The sequence below is a fragment of the Podarcis raffonei genome, chromosome Z, assembly GCF_027172205.1.
Source record: "Podarcis raffonei isolate rPodRaf1 chromosome Z, rPodRaf1.pri, whole genome shotgun sequence".
Taxonomy (NCBI): domain Eukaryota; kingdom Metazoa; phylum Chordata; class Lepidosauria; order Squamata; family Lacertidae; genus Podarcis; species Podarcis raffonei.
In genome coordinates, this window is record NC_070621.1 from 29,527,150 (window position 1) to 29,547,555 (window position 20,406).

A 20,406-nucleotide genomic window follows, 5' to 3' on the forward strand; every position below is an offset into this window, starting at 1 on the left:
CCTTCAGTTCAGTTCTGTTCTGGGTCTGTGAATAAACAAGAGCTGTTTGAAGAATCGCTGTGTCGTCTGAAATGTTCACCCACAACTTAACACTTCCCTCCCTGATGTTGCCACTGCATGAAAATCAACAGCTTGTTCTCTGCCACCCCAACAGGGCAGGACGAGGGGATGCTTGTAACATCTCTGGGAGGCTTGTTAATGCCTTTGCTCCCACTGCACCTTCTGCATCTGTCACCAGCGCCAGGGTCTATGAGAGGCATCAGCAGCCACCCTGGGAGGAAGTGCTTGGCCTGTGTGGGAGGAACACTGAGCTACTCCAATAGTCAGTTCTAGGCCAGGAGACTCTGCTGCACAATGTATATGGTGAAGTATGATAGGCTCCACCTGCCCACCTGAAAATTTTCTTTTGAACTCCTAAGAGAGCCAGTGTGGTGTAGTGGTTAAGAGCAACAGACTTGTAATCTGGGGAACCGGGTTCACGTCTCCGCTCCTCCACATGCAGCTGCTGGGTGACCTTGGGCTAGTCACACTTCTTGAAGTCTCTAAGCCCTACTCACCTCACAGAGTGTTTGTTGTGGGGGAGGAAGGGAAAGGAGAATGTTAGCTGCTTTGATACTTCTTCGGGTAGTGATAAAGCAGGATATCAAATCCAAACTCTTCTTCTTCTAAGCAGAGAGCCAGACACACATTGATGGCTCAGTTCAGGAATTCAGATCCACATGCTGAGTTACTAAACCTGTGCTTTTTTCAGGGAAGCCCTACTTTGACCACATTGCCCCTAAACTGACCCCTTTCCCCAGGAACATATTGCCTTGCTTGGACTATGACAAGGATCTTATGGGAACACACACACAAATATGTATATATGCAGGTATTTGTGTATGTATAGATAAATATCTTGGATCTGCTGCGATGGCTGTTGTCTGATTGTCTTATTGTGTTTTAAATGTATTGTAAGCGGTGTTGAGAACTTTAGGTAGTAGGCAGCATGTATAGATCCTCTTAAATGAACAAACAAATTGACTTCAGTGATAGGAAAGTAGATTTCAATTGAACTTTAGGAAAAATGAATGATTAGTAAGAGCAGTTTCACAACAGAACCAATTTTTGGGAGCCAGGAACGGACTTTGGTCATCTTTGGTAATATGGTGCTCTCAGTGAGGCCAAAACTGGGCGCCCCAAAATGGTTTTTCTCAGTTATGAATCTTTTTGATTGTGCACCCTCTGGGCTCAGCACCCAGTGCAAGGGAACCGCCTATACTGTCTGGCGTTGCTGGAACTTCCCCTCAGGTGGTTGGGCTAGAAGGCCTATGAGGCCTCCTTCAACACAGTGACTAGTGATGACTGGTAGGGTGGAAGGCAAGGAGGCCAAGAGTAGGTGTATCCAGAGCCAGTGACGGACAGAGACAGCTAATTCACATTTTGTCCCCATCCTCCTCTTTCCTGATGAGTTCTGTAAGGGCCACACTAAGAAAGAGGAGGAGGAAGCTGACAGGCAACACTACTCACTGAACTGGTTGAAAACAGGAAGCAGGTAGGAGCTAGCTGAGCATAGATTGAGGTTAGTGGGATAGTGTCCCATGTGCCCCAATGGACCACCCTCTATGAATTGGTTCACATCAGGCTGGCCTGCTTTGCAACCTGGGTTTATATGCCTTCTTTGGCTTGTTTCTGTTTTGCAAAATTAGAAGGATTGCTTAGGTTAGGCAGCATAGTTTAGAATGTCTTGATCTGGCTAAGTGGAAAATGCATTTTCCAAGTGACGTAGGTAGTTGCTGCTGGTTCTCTTTCTCCCCTCACTCCCTGCTCCAGCAGTGGCTCTTCCCCTTGCACACCCATCCATATAATTTACAGCATGCAGCAGGGTGCATTAAGTAGAGCAGCCTCCAGAACGCTCAGGCAGAAGCAGCAAAAGAGCTGGGCGCCAGCCAGCCAGCCAGCCAGCCAGATGCTTGCCAGCCAGCCAGCTTGGCACTTCCCCTGACAGTGAGAACTCCAACTGGCAGATGGAGGCTCTGATCCTTGGACGGGAGGCCATGCCAGGACTTTGGCTTCTGGGATCCTCTGCCTCTGTCCTCCTCTCTCTGCCAGTAGCTGCTGCCTTCCAGAGTTCCACGATGATGGAGTCTCTTGAGGATATGGATTTGGAGACAAGCCAAGCGAATGAGTCTAAAGCCCACCCAGTCTTCTTCTCTCTAGACTATCAGCATGTCCAAGTGCCCTTTGAGATTACCCTGTGGATCATGTTGGCTTCCTTGGCTAAAATAGGTATGTTTCTCCAGGCAGGGTTTGGTGGGCTGGGTAGTAGAGCATCTGCTTTGCATGCAAAAGTTCCCAGGTTGAGGATACAGATTTAGAAGAAAAGACAAGCAAATGCATCTAAAGCCCATCTAGTCTTCTTCTCTCTGGACTATCATCCAGGTAGGGAAGTGAGAGACTCATACCTGCAACCCTGGAGAGCCACTGGAAGTCAGCGTTGACAATACGAAGCTAGACAGACCAGCTTTCTGTGTTAGTCCCAGGGAGTGGGTTGGGATGGTGGATAAATTTGGTTTGATTTGCACTGTAATCTGAACATACCTAATACAAGCTCCCCAAAAGTATATGTGAGTTGAAATGCAACTGCACTTCAAAATTCCCTGTATTTTGTGATGTGGTTCTTCAGCCAGATAATGCGAACAAACGTGCATAATGTTAGGGGGAAGTGTTGCAGAAAAATGCACATGATAGTGAAAGTACAAAAATGCATTGTATTAGGCATAACTGCTTGCAACAAGATGTATATTAGGATAAATTCACACTAATATGTTGGTGAATTTTCATGAGGATTTAACAAAAAGGTTTGCAAACTGATGCGGAAATGTGGAAAGCAGAATTTAAGATTGGAAAAATGGAATAATTTTTTTAGAAAATTCATCTCTAGGGGTGAGGTATACTTTACGAGTGTTTATTGGGCACCTTACCACTTGCAGGTCCGTTTTAAAATGCATGTGGAGACTTTTGTTTAACAGCAATGCCAAATGCCAAAACTGTACACCAGCGTCCTGTGAAATAATCAAGAAAGTTCAAAGAAATCAGACCACGTCCAAATCTTTATAGAGGCGTTCAATGAGTTATTTTTAGCAATATAAACTGTGACATAACATAATGCATGGTTTAAATTGTAAACAGTGCTTTTTTGCTAGGGGAAAAAGGTGCTGCCAGGAAAAAAAGCACTGATTGTAACACTTTGAAGCTCTTATTTTGTCTGTACAGGGACTCTGCAACAGGCCTCTCTGATTGCTATCTGTCTATAAAAAAAATCCAACCTCCTCCAATCCATTTGTTTCCTTCAAGAACAATAAAACAGCTGAATCTTTCCAATGAGACAGTAAGAATCCCCCCATTAATGTATTATTCAGATGCACAAATTAGCCGGCTGCATTGTGCAGCAGTATGGATGGAGGGCTTTAGAAGGCTGCATTGATGTTTTCCGTTCATTTGAAGTATGAATGATTCACGTACATTTAAATTGAATTCTCCACAACTAATAAAGCTGTCTCTGATTACAGGCACTCAAAAGCTTTTTGGAACTGCAGACAATAAACCCTGAGTATATATATATTTTTTAAAAAGTTAAATGTCTTTCTCAAAGATTATGTTGAGTTGACCACATCATATATTTTGCTTGGAAAAGTATTTAATGAGCAGCTGTTGAAATCTAAATACCTCTAGCTATTTTTAAAGGTAGGGCTAGATCCGAAAATGCTTGGGATGCAGGATTCTCCCCCCACCCCATTGTGCGTCCCTTAATTTTGAGGTGGCTAAGGGATGTTTGTGAATGTCCTTTCTTTCATTCTATATAGCTTGGGCCTTGGTTAGCGAAAAGATCTTATGTCCCTTTGCAAACCTACCTGAATGCTAAGATTCTTGGGTTAGCACATTCTCTCAATCCCATCCACCGCATGGTTGGCGGTGCCACAAGAAAAAAGCCTTTTCTCTGGCTGCTCCCATATTGTGGAATTCCCTTCCAAGAGAGGTTAGACTGGCTCCCCCCTTGTTGTCTTTCCACCTGCAAGCTAAGACCTTCCTATTCTGACAGGCATTTGAAAACTAAGGTGCAGACAATGCTGACCACTAGGCTGCTGTCAGGACAAAGCGTAATTTAATTGCTGGTTAATTAATAATGATGGTCCTATATGTGTTTCAATGCATTTTAACAATTGTTTTTAACAACCTTGTTTTTATTACTTTGTATTTTATAATGATGTTTTTTTTAAATGTTGCAAGCTGCCTTGAATCCCAGCTTGGGAGAAAGGCAGGATAGAATACATTAAATAATAATAAATACATTCTAAAAACTATTTAGTTAATGACTGCACTCTGCAGGAACACCGCCCCCTGCCCCCCCCCGCTTTCTGCAATTCAGTTAAAGCTCTGAAGAAGACATCACGAGGTATCTCCTTCTTAGGGGTTTTTTTAGATCAGGAAAAGTGGGCAGCTAGGGAGACTGCAGAATACTGGAGAAATGCTTACTAGAAAGAAACACCTAGACAGTGTGTATACACACCCAGAGGCATAGCAAACCCAGGTGGTACCCAGTGCGGATTTTTTTTTGTCACGCCCCCCCCCCCCCAAATTGACAGCTCAGTGGAGGCTTGGGAGTCATGGGTGGGTGCCAAATGTCACCCCCTCAGCGAAGGGACCTGGGGTGGTCCTCTCCCCCTTCCTACACCTCTGCGCCCCCACCCCCACGACTCCCAAGTACCCTGAGCCATCAGGGAAACGGGGGAGCGATGCCGCTTTGCCAGGGTGCACAGCTCATCCTCTCAGGAGCCACGGCTCCCGTGCATCCCCCTCCCTCCGATATGATACGATACAATAATCTTTATTATCATTGTCCCATACAGAACAACGAAATTGAAAAATCTACATAAAACATTCAAAACCCAACAAGCCTGCTATCCCAGCTATCCCAACCTGGTTAGCCCCCTAAAAACTCTGATACCCCATTTTTAAATACAATATACTCTCATAGAGACTCCTTACACTGCGTTTAAAACCAAAATCGCATTTGGGTAGAAACCCCCCTCCCAGCCTCCCTCCCTCCCTGGCTCGCTGTAAAGCTGCAAAGTAGGAGCCGCTTACGGAGAGCCAGGGAGGGGGGGCTGCCAGCTCACTGTAAGTGGCTCCTGCCGGTGGTGGAGGGATCCCCCCGCCAACAGTACAGTGCATGTGTGACATTGCAACACACAGTTCATGTGTGTGACACCGCGCATGCGCTGTACATAGCGTTTTGTCACCGGCGCTGCCTGAGTGCTGTACGGACAGTGGTGGGATCCTCTGCTTGCGGCTGCAGCGGCAACAGAGGGATCCCACTGCCATCCGTACGGTGGTCGGGTGGCGCCAGTGGCAGACCGCTATCCACAGCTCATGTGCGGCATCGCTATGTACAGCACATGCGTGCGACACCACACATGCGTTGTACATAGTGGTTTGCTGCCGGTGCCGCTCGAACGTCGTACAGATGGACAGTGGTGGGATCCTCTGCTCGTGGCTGCAGCCACGAATGGAGGATCCTCGACATGCGGCTGCGGCGGTGCAATGGCTGCTCGTGCCGACACACCCAGGCCAGGGTGGCAGGGCAAGCACCCCCACGGGGTGCCTTCTTGTAACCCCACAGACATGGAACCTGGGGTGCACTGCCCCCCCCGCCCCAACCCTGCGACGCCACTGTACAGACCTATTTACCCTGCATCTACTGTGCTCCCACTGCTTGTTTGAAAAGAAGTGTGCACATAATTTTAGCCACAGTCCATCTACCATAGACAGCCACACTGCCCCCAGCCACCTTTATGATAAACTAAGCTTAAAAAATGCACATCCATTGAAATGAAACAAATCAAAAGTCCCTTGAAACGACACAAAAATGAAAGTCTCTGAATAATCCCTACCAGCATTTTAGTGCACATTTTTCCTAATAATCACAAATAACCACATTTTTACTCATGTGCACCTTTCCCCCCAAGCAATTTTCTCCACTTTACTGTATGTGTTATGTTCACCAATATCTTCATTTTTATGCACCGTCTCCCCTAACATGCATTTTTGTAAATGTCATTTGAAGAACTGCATCACAAAATTGGACAAGTGCAAATTTTGAAGGATAGTATTTGATTTCCCATATTGTTTTGGAAAGTGGGAATTTGATAGGTTCAGCTTTAATGCATACTAGTTCTGACTCCAGCCCACCAGGTGATTAGTTTCTGCTTCCTGACCCACAATTCACACGACACTTGACTTGTTGGAGACACAAGCACATAAGCTGAAATGACCACAAAGCAACAGATGCTTCTGATTTCCCACTAATGTTGCCTCTTGACCTTTGCAGGTTTCCATTTGTTTGAGAAACTACCTTCTGTTGTCCCTGAAAGCTGCTTATTGATTTTCGTGGGGCTTATCATGGGAGGGATCATTTATGGCTTAAACGACAAATCCCCTCCAGTCATGGACAGTGACATCTTCTTCCTCTACCTCCTGCCACCCATTGTCCTGGATGCTGGCTATTTCATGCCCAGTCGCCCCTTCTTTGAGAACATTGGGACAATCCTCCTATATGCTGTTGTGGGGACGATATGGAACGTCTTTGGAATTGGATTCTCGCTCTATGGGATATGCCAAGTGGACACCTTCCAGCTACGTGATATATCTTTGCTTCATAACCTCTTGTTCAGTAGCTTGATTGCAGCTGTTGACCCTGTTGCTGTGCTCTCTGTGTTCGAAGAGATACATGTCAATGAGAAGCTTCACATTTTGGTATTTGGAGAATCTCTTCTCAATGATGCTGTGACAGTTGTAAGTACGTCTTCTTGAGACCTTGATGAGCATCGAAGTGCTGTTTCTAGGGTAGGGACGGGAAACCTCTGGGCCATGTTCCAAATGTGGCCCCCCAGGCCTTTCTATCTGGCCCTCAAATCTCTTCCCAAGTCTGACCCCTCTCCCCAGTCACATCAATTCTCTACAGGCCACATCCTTCACCAGACCTGCATTGTACATTGGACATTTTTGCCTGCCTAGATTGTTTCCTTGAATTCTGATGATGCTTCTTGCTTGCTTGGATGGATGGAACTTTTGTTGGTTGCTAGGAAAAATAGGTATATAAAAGGATAATTCCCTGGATTCCAATATCCAGGTTTGGGGCAAATACTCTTTGATGAGAGAACCCCAGCAGAGATTTAAAATCACAAAATATACAACAAAGTAAAGTGTTAGACCTTTAAAATATGCCCTTCTAAGTACCTTCCAAAGTTCCCCTCTTCCCCAACATAGAAAAACACCACACATTTGGTAAGTTATTTTTTTATATATACTTACAAATTATTCAAAGGTTAGGTTCATGTGCTTTTCCATATGTCAGTCAGAAAACACAGGCAGTAACACTTGAGTTACTGTGCTGAAAGTTCTTAAATTATTGGTATAGAAACACAATAAAGGCATATTAGAGCCATGCAGTCTGAGTTTGGAGCAACCAGCTCAGACCTCTTTACATGCTGAGCTTCTCAACAACAGGCCTGATTACCTTCCTCCCAAGGTGAGGGGGAGTGACCTAGCTAAGCTTGGCAGGACAGCTTACTCTATGGCATTAACCCCATTCATGTATTAATTAGACATGCTGGAAACCCAGCCAGATGGCTGGGGTAGAAATAAGAAATTATTATTATTATTATTATTATTATTATTAATGAGGCTGGTTATCCCACAATTATGTGTTGGTCGTTCATTGATGGCATGTGATGCACAACCTTATTGAGGGCTGAGAGTCGGAATGGAGTAGTGGTTGCAGTAGAACTTGGGAGGCAAATGTTTGAACCCTTGCTCAGCAATGGAACTCACTGATTGGCCTTGGTCTCAGTCATTGTGCCTCATCCTAACTGAGTAGTGTGGTGGCAAATACAGAAGTGCAGAGTCACTTCATGATAGTCAGAGCCACACACCCCAGAGCCATGCCCCTTTCTAAAATTATACCGCCCCTAGGACTTATAAAGTCTTATAATTATACAATAATAATAATAATTAGAGAATGCATTGCAGTGATCAATGCAGATCTCCATGTGTTGTCTTTCAGCCAGACCTACTATTTTCTCTGTACATAGATGAGTAAATGATTTGAAGTGCTCCAATATCTTCTTTCAGAATGACTTGTGTTTTCCTTGAAGTTCCATTGCACAAAGTATTTATTGAAACTGAAGCACCTTGTGTTTTCAGTCTTCATAAATTCATAGCTTTGAAGCACAGAGAACAACTCCTTGGTGCTCTTCCCACATGCCTTCTCCAGAGTGACCCTGGGAGCCAATCCTCAATGGCCGACTAACTTCATTTTACTCTGATGGACTCAAAACAGCCCAAAGAGTGAGAAGACTTCTTTCCAGTGGTTAAAAACCTCCCCATTTAAGCTGATTGGGCAACTCTAAGATGCTGGAGACAGGGACCTTGTTGGGACCCTGCTTCAGAAATAGTAATGGGTCTTTGATGACCTTCCTCCTGCACTGCACAATCCTAGACCACTACACCTCTGTCCTAGCCTACCTCTTAGATTTGTTGGGAGGATAAAAGCTGCTTGGAGGAGGAACAGGATTGGATATGTGGATATCTGGATATGGTCAATGCCTAGATGGGAGTCCTCTGGGAATGTCTGTATGCTCCATGCTGGGTTCTGCCATCCAGAAATGCAAAAGATAAATGCAACACACCTATGGTTTCAGTAATCCTGCTTAGACCAAAGGTGAAAGGACCAGAATAATAAGGAAAAATGGAGAAGATTAATTTGCCACATGTTCCACCACATGGGGATCCCACCTTGTAAAGATCTCTCTCCCTTCATCTCTACCCACTAAAACCTTTCTGTTTTGTTCATTTCTGTCTTCTTCTTAGGTCTTGTATAAGCTGTTCAGGTCCTTCTGTGAAATGCCGTCAATTAAAACAGCGGATGTGTTCGCAGGAATTGGGAAGTTTTTTGTGGTCGGAATCGGCGGGGTCCTGGTGGGCCTCCTGTTTGGCATGATAGCCGCCTTTACTACACGATTCACCAAAAATATTCGTGTGATTGAGCCCCTTTTTGTCTTCCTCTACAGTTACCTGTCCTATCTCACAGCAGAAATGTTCCACCTGTCCGGTATTGTGGCGTAAGTAGATTGAGGGACTTCAGAGTATTTCAGGCTTGCATGGCTCAGTGTTGAACCAAACTGGGCCTAAAGTCCAAGCTTTCAGAAATATCGGCATTGTGGTTAGGATTATGAGGGTGGTGGCAGTGGAAATCAGTGTGGTAAACAGAAAGTTTTGAGACATTAGCCCAGGGACAAAAACCTATTTGTTGTGGCTATATGAACAGGCAGAAATTGGGATGTGATTTCTTTCAAATGTAGTCTGTCAGGGCTTATCCACACTTACCTTTCCTCTGCGCTTTCCAGCTTGTGCTCTAAAGCTCCATGTCTGAGCACCCCTTTAATTGCTCCAGAGCTGACCTTATGAAAACCTGCTCTTTAAAGCTGAACTGAAGAAAATGCCAATCTGTGGAAAAACCAAATAGCTGTTTGCTCTGATTCAGCTTCAGAGAGCAAGTTTTTGCAGGGACATGTCTGGAGCAAAAATTAAAGGGGCACTCAGACACAGAGCTTTAAAGTGCAGGCCTTAAAATGCCTGAAAAGAGGTGGATAACCCCTCAGTCCATGTATTGCATTATGATTTGTGGTTTGGAAAGGGAAAGGAATGGGAAGAGCCATTGTTTTGTGGTAGATCATCTGCCTTGCATGCAGAAGACTCCAGGTTCAATATCCAGCATTTCTAGGTAGGGCTGGAAACCCTTGTATGAAATCAAACCACACAGGCAAAGGCACAGAGCTTTGCAAGGCTCCGTTGATCAGCTGACTGTTGGCCCTTGCAAAGCCCTATGCCTTTGTGAGCCTTTGCAATCATAGCAGAACATGCAAAGGAACAAGACTTTGCAAGTGGCAATCGGCTGATTGTTGGCACTTGTAAAGCCCTCCTGTGTGGCTTGGTGGCTTTCTGTGGGCTGGAGATTCCCCACTGCTGCCTGAAGTGGAAAAGTGTGCGGAACTTTCTTTTATTTTCTCTTTCAGAATTATTGCATGCGCAATGGGCATGAAACGTTATGTGGAGGCCAACATTTCTCTGAAGTCCCACACGACCATTAAATACTTCATGAAGATGTGGAGCAGTGTTAGTGACACCCTCATCTTCATCTTCCTAGGAGTCTCCACCATCGGTGACAATCATGAGTGGAGTTGGTCGTACATTTGCTTCACAGTCATTTTCTGTCTCCTTTGGAGAGCACTAGGTATAGAGCCCTTGAAAGATGGTATAAGTGCATGCATGGATCTGATCACAATTGCACAGTGTTTACATACACATCTCCGTATCTACCCATCACCAGTGCTATTTGTTCTGCTGGGAAGAAGAATGCAAGCATAGTGCATATATATGTGTATATGTTCGTATTTTTAACAGTTAATAGCAGCTTTTGGGGAGATGCTTAGACTGGAAAAGTGGTAGAGGAGGAAAGGATTAAATATCCTCTCCACCAGCACTGGTGTTCCTTCTCCCAATAAAGAAAAAGAATGTCCAGAGGCAGGTCTCTAAGGCCCCAAGACAGGGCCTAGGGGCAGCAGATGACTTCCTCCAGCAAGCACTCAAGTGCCACTGGGCCCTTTCATAGTCATCAGCTGGGGAGCCTCCTGTGGCTCCACTTCCTTTCTGAGAAATGCAGAGCCTTAAAGTTGCAGTCCAGCATGTTGCGCCTGTCCGAAGATTTTTTCACTGGGTATGTTTTCTGTGTCGGCAAGCAGGGTTGGTGGAGTGTGTGGCTTTTAGGAATGAGACTGATATCCCCCTGATGGATTTGGAGGTCCAGGTTCAGGGCTTTCATGCCTGAGGATTGTCCATTAGTGTTAGGCCTGTACTCTGTGTTGAGTCTTGTGCCTTTTTGGTCTCCATCACTAGCCTCTTGTCCCCTGTGTCACTGCTGGAGTCATTACAGAGCATTGGGATTCATCTTTACTAGGGATGCTGGAGAATTCCAATGGAAATAGGAGTAGAAACTGCTGATGTTTTCTTATTTGTCCCATGTCCAGAACATAGTGTCAACTTTTAGATTTGAGAATAAGGGACCAGCAGCCTCACCTGTCCCGGGGACAGTCTACGGGATATCTAACAATCCAGGATAGCAGCAGGAAGCAGTGGGAAACGGCACTGGAATAAGGGAATTTCCCACCAAAAAAGGGAAGGTTGACAGCTATGGTCCAGAACGGACTGTTGTTGCTTTCATTCCGCAAACAATATGTAATTGATTTCCTCCCACCATTTGGATTGTGTTTCCTTTGCACTGAAATTCATGGGATGGAATAATACGATGACGATGCTGTTAATTCCACCAGTTCCATATCTTATGTAATGTAGTTTTCAGCAGAAGACAAACTGCAGTGAAACATAAGCAACTCTGCATGTGATGAGTACAGAGTAGATGATGCCTAGACTTCACAATTACCAGTTTAATTCCCTTTCACTCCTGATAACTTTCCAACTTACTTCATCTGTTTTAGGAGTTCTTGTCCTGACTTTCATCATAAACAGATCACATGTCAACACCGTTACACCCAAGGACCAGTTCATTATTGCCTATGGGGGGCTTAGAGGAGCCATCTGTTTCTCCCTGGTTTTCTTGCTCCCGGACTATCCGAGAAAGAAGCTCTTCATTGCAGCAACTACTGTTGTGATCCTCTTCACTGTGTTTGTACAGGTAAAATGAAGGCTGTCACTGTAATTCTCCTCTGAGTAGATTTGTTAACTACTATTGTAGTTTACTCGTAGACTTGTAAACTACTATTCTGAAGACGTCCTTAAATTTTCCCACAGATCTGATTCTGGACACTCTCTCAACATACACGATTATTTATTTAGAGCAATTCAAAAACTGCTTAATGAAAATGAAATCAAATCTCTAAGTGGCGTGCTTAAAATAATGTAAAATAGTAATCAACAAAGCAAGCAAAATCAACCCAGTTTAAAACTGAAAACTACTGTATTTTTCGCCCTATAAGACGCACCATATCATAAGACGCACTTAGTTTTTGGAGGAGGAAAACAAGAAAAAAATATTCTGAATCTCAGAAAGCAGCAATCCCTCTTGTTGTTCTGGCTTCTGGAATAGCTGTGCAGCTTGCATTCGCTCCATAAGACACATTTCCCCTTACTTTTTAGGAGGGAAAAAGTGAGTCTTATAGAGCAAAAAAATACGGTAAATTATAAGTCATGTTAGGCTTGCTGGAATAAAAAGGAGACAACTGTTGTGAAGGAGTCAACACTGGAGGCACAGGGCATTTTTAGTCAGCTCTATGCACATGTGTGCTTGCATGGGCTGCTGGCATCAGTTGGCATTGCTGCTTCGTCAGCAGCTGTGCATATTATTGTGTGCTACCCAATTCTCCTGCCAGTGAAAGACTCCAGGGGTTCCTATGCTTAGGCAAGGACTGAGGTGCCCCCTGCCTCTTTCCAAAAGCCAACAGCAAAGGTGGGCTGCTTTTGCCTCTCATCTCAGCCGATCCACAGGCGAGGAAATTGACTAGCTTGAGAGAATGCCTGAAAACGTGCAAATTGTACCAGCTGGTGCACATTTGAAATGATTGCACTCTGCTTCCCCATATTACCTGCGGCTTTTCAAGAGATAGCCTAGGGTTGCCGTATTTCAAAAAGGAAGACCCCAATTATTATTATTTTTACAAAAACACCAATAAAACATCAATTCTGCCTTTGAAATGTATGGCAGCCCTAGGTTTGTCACTCCTACAGCAGAGGATATTGAGAGTTTTGCCAGAATTAAATTTCTGGTTTCTGTTGACAGACATACTTGTAAACTCATGAGCAGGATTCAATGATTCTAAGAAACTTTGCTCAACTTGTGTCTTTTTGTGGCATCATGTGCCCTTAATGGGGTGGAGGGGGGTGGGTGGAGGGGGGGAACAGCATACAGTATACTGTAAAACAGATATAATGCATATATTTGCCTTGCACTGCCATCTTGTGGCTAAACTACATCCTTAATTATAGCACATCTGGGACCTAAATATATTTTAAAATATCTAACTTGAAACAGGAAAGTTGGAACTGCATGCTGGATAGTTTCCCCCCCCAATAGCTTTACTGAGTTTTTAAATATATATATTTTATTTTACTAAAATACAAAATCAAGTGTAAAGCAAACTAGTAACAGAGAACAGGTATGATATTCTGAAGCAGAAACAAAAAGGGGGCCATAGACATCAGAAATGCATTCCGGACTTTTGATATAATAGAAATTCTATCATATGGTGCTGTTGCTGTTATATAGACTTGTTATAAATCCAAACAACACCACCACCATTAACATGGATATCCCTTATGGGATGAGCTGCATTTCCAGTTAAGCTTAAGTTTTTGAAGCTATGCACATATTCCTATTTTATTGTACTTTATTCTACTAAGTTTCAATAATGACAGGCAGGTACAGAACAAAGAAATGAAGAAAAAGGTTTTATAAAACAAACAAACAAACAAACAAACAAACAAATAAATAAATAAGATTAGTTGTCACAACTGTCAGTAAAGAAATATAGGATACAACTATGTAATTTAAACATAGGGATGTGTGGCGTACAATTACAAAGGGTTCCATGGCCTAAAGCAAAACTATTTTAAAAAATTCACTTCAAAAAAGAATGCAAAAGCTGTACTAAAACCAGACAGGCACCCAGAGCTGTGGTACCTGATGCTCCTGAGCCAAAGTGTTTGTATATAATATAAAATTAAAGCAATTGGTAAATAAGTGATCTCAAACACTTTGGCCTATGGACACTGAGTTTACGTCAGATCCCCCCCCCCCAAGAAGTGCGATTTGCCAAATCTTGGAATACCAATAGAATGTAGGGTTTCCATTTATTATGTTCACAAGCAAAGAGTCATCACTGTATGGCCCATTGTACAGTGATTTATTACACGTGACGTTTATGTGAATTCGAATTTAACATGAAGGTTTCAAACAGCATAAAAAAATCCTTCCAGTAGCACCAACAAACTAAGTTTGTTATTGGTTTGAGCTTTCGTGTGCATGCACACTTCTTCGTATATCAAACAGCATTAGCTAGGCTGGGCTGGGCTGGGCTGGCGGTGGTGGTCATTGGGATTTCAGCAGGCAGGAATCCACCCAGCACTCATGGGAAATTGTTAATTTTATCAGGACAAGTTATTTGTTATTTACCGTTGTAACAATTGTTTTCTCAAAATTTGCTTTCTCAAAATAAATAAAAACAGTAAAAGAAAAATAGTGGCAGCCCATTTTAACTGATGAGGGTGCAAATTAAGGATAGACATGTTTATTTTTTTGAAGCTATTTTAGTTCTGGCATATTATACTAAACTAAGAAAGCAGGAAGAAAATATGAAGGTTGGCCTTACCTTCTGACTACGAGTGATCGATTTTGTTTGTTAAATATTCTGCCTCCTTCAGCATCTCAAAAGGGGCACCTGAGGTTTGTAAAGACAAAATGTAATTCTGCTTTAATAAATTCATTTTATCATATTGAGAGGGGAACCCCCAAAAGCTCTCCTTCCCTGCTGTGATTCTAGGGGGGAAAAACCTCCTTCTTTAGCTGGTATTTAACTGGGTAAGAGCAGGGTTTTCTTCCCAGTGCAAATAGCTCCTCAGGACTACAGCAGGAGTGAGAAGTGTTAAACCCCATCTCTGTACCTGCTACATTGCCAATAAAGTTCATCATCCCAGACGGTTCAGTTTACATTACTGAATCCTGCATGTTAAATGTAAAGACGCATTCGTGTTGCATCTAGATTTGGCCCACAGTTTCATTCCTTGTTGAACCTCATGATCTCCTTTAGTGGGCAAACCCCCAAAAGATGAATAGAAAGCCATTAAGTGGAACCTGCAACAAAACGTTGTAGTGTTAAATTCTCCTGCTTGGTGTGCCTGCCAACCAGCCATGCCTCCTTACTCAATGCTCCATTCCAAATCCCCAAACCCCGGGTTTTCTGCCCTCCTTCCCCAAAGTCAGCTGCATTCTATAACCAAGCATGGTCAGCCCTCATTTGCCTGTTTTTGTGTTTCTTCCACACTTTAGGACTCCATTCCCCACCACAAGATCTTCTATATTATTTGTAAACATTGTAGTTTTCAGAGCCCAGACAGGATCCTCTTCTAGATGGTGTCAGTTGGCTCCATAAGCAACAGCACACACACCTGAACTTCAAACAGAGAGAATGATGTGCCCTGTGATTGATACAGATTTTGAATGAAATCTGCAAATTCTCTCTCTCTCTCTCTCTCTCTCTCTCTCTCTCTCTCTCATTCTTGTACTCTACGGCAGGGCATGACCATCCGTCCTCTTGTTGACTTGCTAGACGTCACCAGAGAGCAAGAAAGTGCTCCCACCGTGGGAGAACAAATTCATATTCGGGTAAGTTCTCCTCTCTGGGAAAGCAAGGATGTTTGGAAGAGGGCTAGTGGCTACCAGTCATGATGGCTGAGTACTCTCCCCACTCCTGGAGACAGTATGCGTCTGGATATTTATGAATGGGTCGCATAAGTTGGGAAAGAGTGCTGTTGTGCCCGTGTTCCAGGTATCAGTCTTCCACTGTGAGAACCAGAACCTGGACTAGATAGGTGTTTAGTCTGCTCCAGCAAGGCTTTATGTATTTATACCACCTTGAGCTCCTTGAAAGAAAGTATAATAGTAAATGTAAGTGTAATAGTAATTTTTATTTATTTATTGCATTTTTATCCCACCCTTCCCCCAGAAGGAGCTCAAGGTGGAGTACATGGTTCTCAGCCTCCTAATTTAATCCCCAAATCAACCATGTGAAATGGGTTAGGCTGAGAGGCAGGGATAGGACCTGCCCAAGTTTTTGGTGCCTGAGGTGAACCCCAAAATGGTGGCCCCCAACCTCCAGGGAAGAAGGGCCGAGTTAATATCTACATGAGGAACAAGGGGTGGGACGGGACTAAAAATTAACATCAGGATATGCTGCCCCTGTGGATCCTGCCACCTGGGGGGGGGGGGTTGCCTCACCTGGAGATGCCAGGGATCGAACCTGGGACATTCCTCATGCATAGCAGCTGCTGTTCCATTGGAGCGCTTCCTGGCATTTCCTGAGGGTGGGTTGGGGACCCAGCATACATGGCATAGTGTGTTGTAAACATCCTATTCTGGAATGTCATACCATAATCACCAGTTAAGACCTTGAATTAAGATTCTGAATTTACTTTGAATGTGACACATACTCAGCTGCCATGTATGCTGGGTCCCCAACCCACCCTCAGGAAATGCCAGGAAGGCACTCTAACTGACATAGTAGGGACGCGGGTGGCACTGTGGGTAAAACCTCAGTGCCTAGGGCTTGCCGATCGCATGGTCGGCAGTTCGAATCCCCGCGGCGGGGTGAGCTCCTGTCTTTCGGTCCCAGCTCCTGCCCACCTAGCAGTTCGAAAGGACCCTTAAGTGCAAGTAGATAAATAGGTACCGCTTTATAGTGGGAAGGTAAACAGCGTTTCCGTGTGCTGCGCTGGTGCTGGCTTGCCAGAGCAGCTTCGTCACGCTGGCCACGTGACCCGGAAGTGTCTTCGGACAGCGCTGGCCCCCGGCCTCTTAAGCGAGATGGGCGCGCAACCCCAGAGTCGGACACGACTGGCCCGTACGGGCAGGGGTACCTTTACCTTTACCTTTAACTGACATAGTGCTTTTTGTTTTGTGGTTTCCCTCTCCCACCACCAGTTTTTTATATATTTAATAAGTGCACAAAATTGAGCATTTTAAGGAAAGGCAGTTGAGAAGATATCTACCAGTGGAGGATTAAATGGGAAGCTATATAGGCAAATTTCCTTTTTTAAAAATTGCAGTTGTCTCCTTTGCCAAAAATGTGGTGTTGTTTTATCTGTGGGCAGATGTTTTCTTGCTGTCTCTTACAGTGCATACTTTATGCAATAGCAACACAGTTTATGTAGCAAAATCCTCTCTCTCTCATTTAGTTCTTGGATCATTTGTTGGCTGGCATAGAAGATATATCAGGACACTGGGGACAGTATTATTGGAAAGACAAGTAAGGATTTGATAACAATACAAGTCTCTACATGTGTAAGTGTAAGAAATAAAACTCACAAGCCTGATTTCTGTTTTCACAAAGTCCCTGCTAGGGGTGGCTCAGCACTGCTTGATGGCTGCACCACAAAATGGGGCAGCTTTTCCCTTTTCTTCCTCTTTTTCTTTCAACATGAAACACAAGACCCGATTGTTTGGAAGATAAGTTTCTTTACAAAAGAAAAGAGTTTCCCCATTGCCAGGTGTTGCTCACCCTCTGAGCATTAGAACAATTTTCACAGTGGCACCATCAAAGAGTCAGTAAAGAAGATTCTTCAAAGCCAAGATGGTTATTGCAGATGGGTTTCTGCCACACTTTCATGATAAAATACCAATTTCCTTCACTGGGTTTAGGAGAACTAATTCCTTTTAAACAAGGGAGGAGGACTGCATGCATGGGGGTCAAATATGTCCCTCCAGGTCTCTCTCTGTTTGACCCCATGTGAACCTCCCGTGGTCACACCTTATTTTCAGCCACACCCTCTTTCCTAGGCCATGCCCCTCACCAGCCCTACTTAATCACAGAATCACAGTTTTATAGAGTTGGAAGGGACCATGAGGGACATCTAGCCCATCCCTCTGTATGCAGGAATCTTTTGCCTAATGTGAGACTTGAACCCACAACCCTGAGATTAAGAGCCTGAGCTGTATTTCAGGTCCACCTCCCTGAGTGTTTTTGCTGGGATGTGTCATTGAATTCTGGTAACACTTCTTACTGGCCTGAATGGAGGGTAGAGAGGGATGTATGGACAAAGAAATTAGCCTTCTGCACATAGGTGAAATTCTCATTTCTTGCTCTGTCCACTCTTTGTCTCTGGTCCCACCCAACACTGGCATGTGGCCCTTGGAAGGTTGCCCAAAAAGGAATGCAGCTTGCCAGCCTGTGCTGCTCCTTGCCACTTTGGTTTCTTGAGCCTGGGAGGGAAGGGCTTGGGTTCAGGTGGCAACCAACTGTTCCTTCAGCACCTTCTGCAGCAGGCATGGCCAAACTTGGCCCTCCAGCTGTTTTGGGACTACAGTTCCCATCATCCCTGACCACTGGTCCTGTTAGCTAGGGATGGTGGGAGTTGTAGTCCCAAAACATCTGGAGGACCAAGTTTGGCCATGCATGTTCTAGAGTAACTAACTCGCCTGCCAAAGACCTCCGGGCCTTGGGCATTCCCAGGTACACCTCCTATCCATAAGCTTTACTTACAGAACTTGCTCCAAAACAGACACAAAACAATCACATCCAAATAGCTGCATAAAATCATGTGGTTATGCCACCATATACTTGATTTCCAATTACTTAGCTTTCCCGACAGACTTCCATCTTCCTCAGTGTGGGTCTGTCTTATCTTTTTGTTAATCTGCTTCTTTGGTCATTTCCCCATTTCCTCTGTTATCTATATGCTGTACTTAGAATCTGTCTTGTAATTTGCGAAATTTAATCAAAGCATGTCCAGATTTTGACTTGGGGACAATGCTTTTAAAAAAATATTCTCTATAAGTTTCCCACTCCTTTTTGAACTTTTGGTTTGGCTGTCTCCTAATTGTCTCTGTCATTTTAGCCAATTCTAGATATTCCAATAATTTATCCTGCCATTCCTCTTTTGTTGGTACTGATTCTCCTTTCCATTTTTGGGCAATCAGTATTCTCGCTGCTGTTGTAGCATATAGATTCAGATATTCTCCTTTTTTCATTTGGAATATCTAAATCTAAAATGCCCAAGAGGAAGGCTTCTGGTTTCTTTATAAAATTTTGCTTAAACATTTTTTTCAATTCCTCATAAATAATATCCCAGAAATTCTAATTTTTTTGTAGCCCCACCACATATGAAACAATGTCCCTTCTGCATGTTTACACCTCCAACAAGTATTAGATCTCATTTTATACATTTTGGCCAGTTTGCTGGGAGTTATATACCACCTATAGAACATCTTCAAGAAATTTTCCTTTAGTGTGTAACAGGCCGTAAATTTCCATTCTTTGTTCCATAATCTTTCCCAAGCTGACAATTGGGTATTCTTACCAAAATATTTTGCCCACTTAATCATTACATCTTTCACCTCTTCATCTTTCACCTCCCACTCTAAAAGAAGCTTGTACATTCTAGATATTACTCTTTTCTTATTTTGTGTTCTTTATCTAATTTTGATTCTTCTATTGCAAAACCCTTTTTCCTGTCTTAAAAACTTCATTTAATTGGTAATATTATAGCCAGTCCATTAGGTGGTGTCTGATTTTTTTGAATTTTTTCATTTTCAATTGCTTATCTTCTTCTTCTAATAGGCCTTTGTACATGGCCCAGTTTGTTTCCATATTTTTTCTTTTCACTGCAATGGCCTCCAGAAGGGATAGCCACCAGGGAGTTTTTGGTTCCAATAAATCTTTATACTTCCCCCATACCTTATATAGTGGCTTCCTTATGATATGATTCAGGAAGCCTCTATGAGTTTTAACTTTTTCATATCCCAGATAGGCATGCCAGTGATTCTAACACCATAATAAACAGAAGAGGTGACAATGGGCAACCTTGCTTAGTCCCTTTCATTATTTTAAAACCTTTTGTTATTTCATTATTTATAATCAATTTCGTTCTCTGATTTTGATATAGTGTCTCTATGCCTCAGACGCTTAATTATTGTACATCGTTAGTGCACATAGAAAGAGTGCAGGAACAGGGCTTTCAGAAGTATTTTAGCGACCCGAATTCCAGTTCCTTCATGGTAATCTTCGCTGAGATCATTGTATGGACAGAAATAAAGCTTAATTCTCTCTCTCTCTCCCTCCCTCCCAAATTCCCTGGACAGATTGGAATACTTCAATAGCAAATATCTCCAGAAATTTTTGCTCCGGGAATATGTGCAGCCAAAATCGAGCATTGTGCTCCTATATGAGAAGCTGGAGAGGAAACATGCCATTGAGCTAGCTGAAGCAGGGCAGCTCATTTGCGGTCCAACCCATAGCTCATTGCTGTAAGTGGATTTTAACAACAACAACAACAACAACAACTTATCCATCTCAGGAACATAGCAACCTGCCTTATCCCAAGTCAGATCACGGGCTCACCTAGCCAAGTTCCCTCTAATTATTTTTATTTGTTTATTTTATTTATTACTTTTATACCCCACCTTTATCTTCCAAGGATCTCAAGGTCGTGTACATGGTTCCCCCCCCTTCCCATTTCATCCTCCCAACATCCCTGTGAGCTAGGTTAGGCTAAGAGATGGTGACTGGCCCAAGGTCACCCAGT

General features: G+C 43.6%; 1 protein-coding gene across 1 annotated transcript; it reads left to right on the top strand.

Moving 5' to 3' along the window:
- Positions 1–2,117: 2,117 nt before the first annotated feature.
- LOC128406965 (sodium/hydrogen exchanger 2-like) lies at positions 2,118–20,132 on the top strand. The gene is made up of 8 exons (XM_053374863.1): positions 2,118–2,268; positions 6,371–6,834; positions 8,911–9,161; positions 10,116–10,333; positions 11,595–11,791; positions 15,404–15,493; positions 17,062–17,132; positions 19,964–20,132. Exons 1-8 carry the CDS (start codon positions 2,118–2,120, stop codon positions 20,130–20,132), a joined length of 1,611 nt encoding a protein of 536 aa, XP_053230838.1.
- The last annotated feature ends 274 nt before the right edge of the window (positions 20,133–20,406 follow it).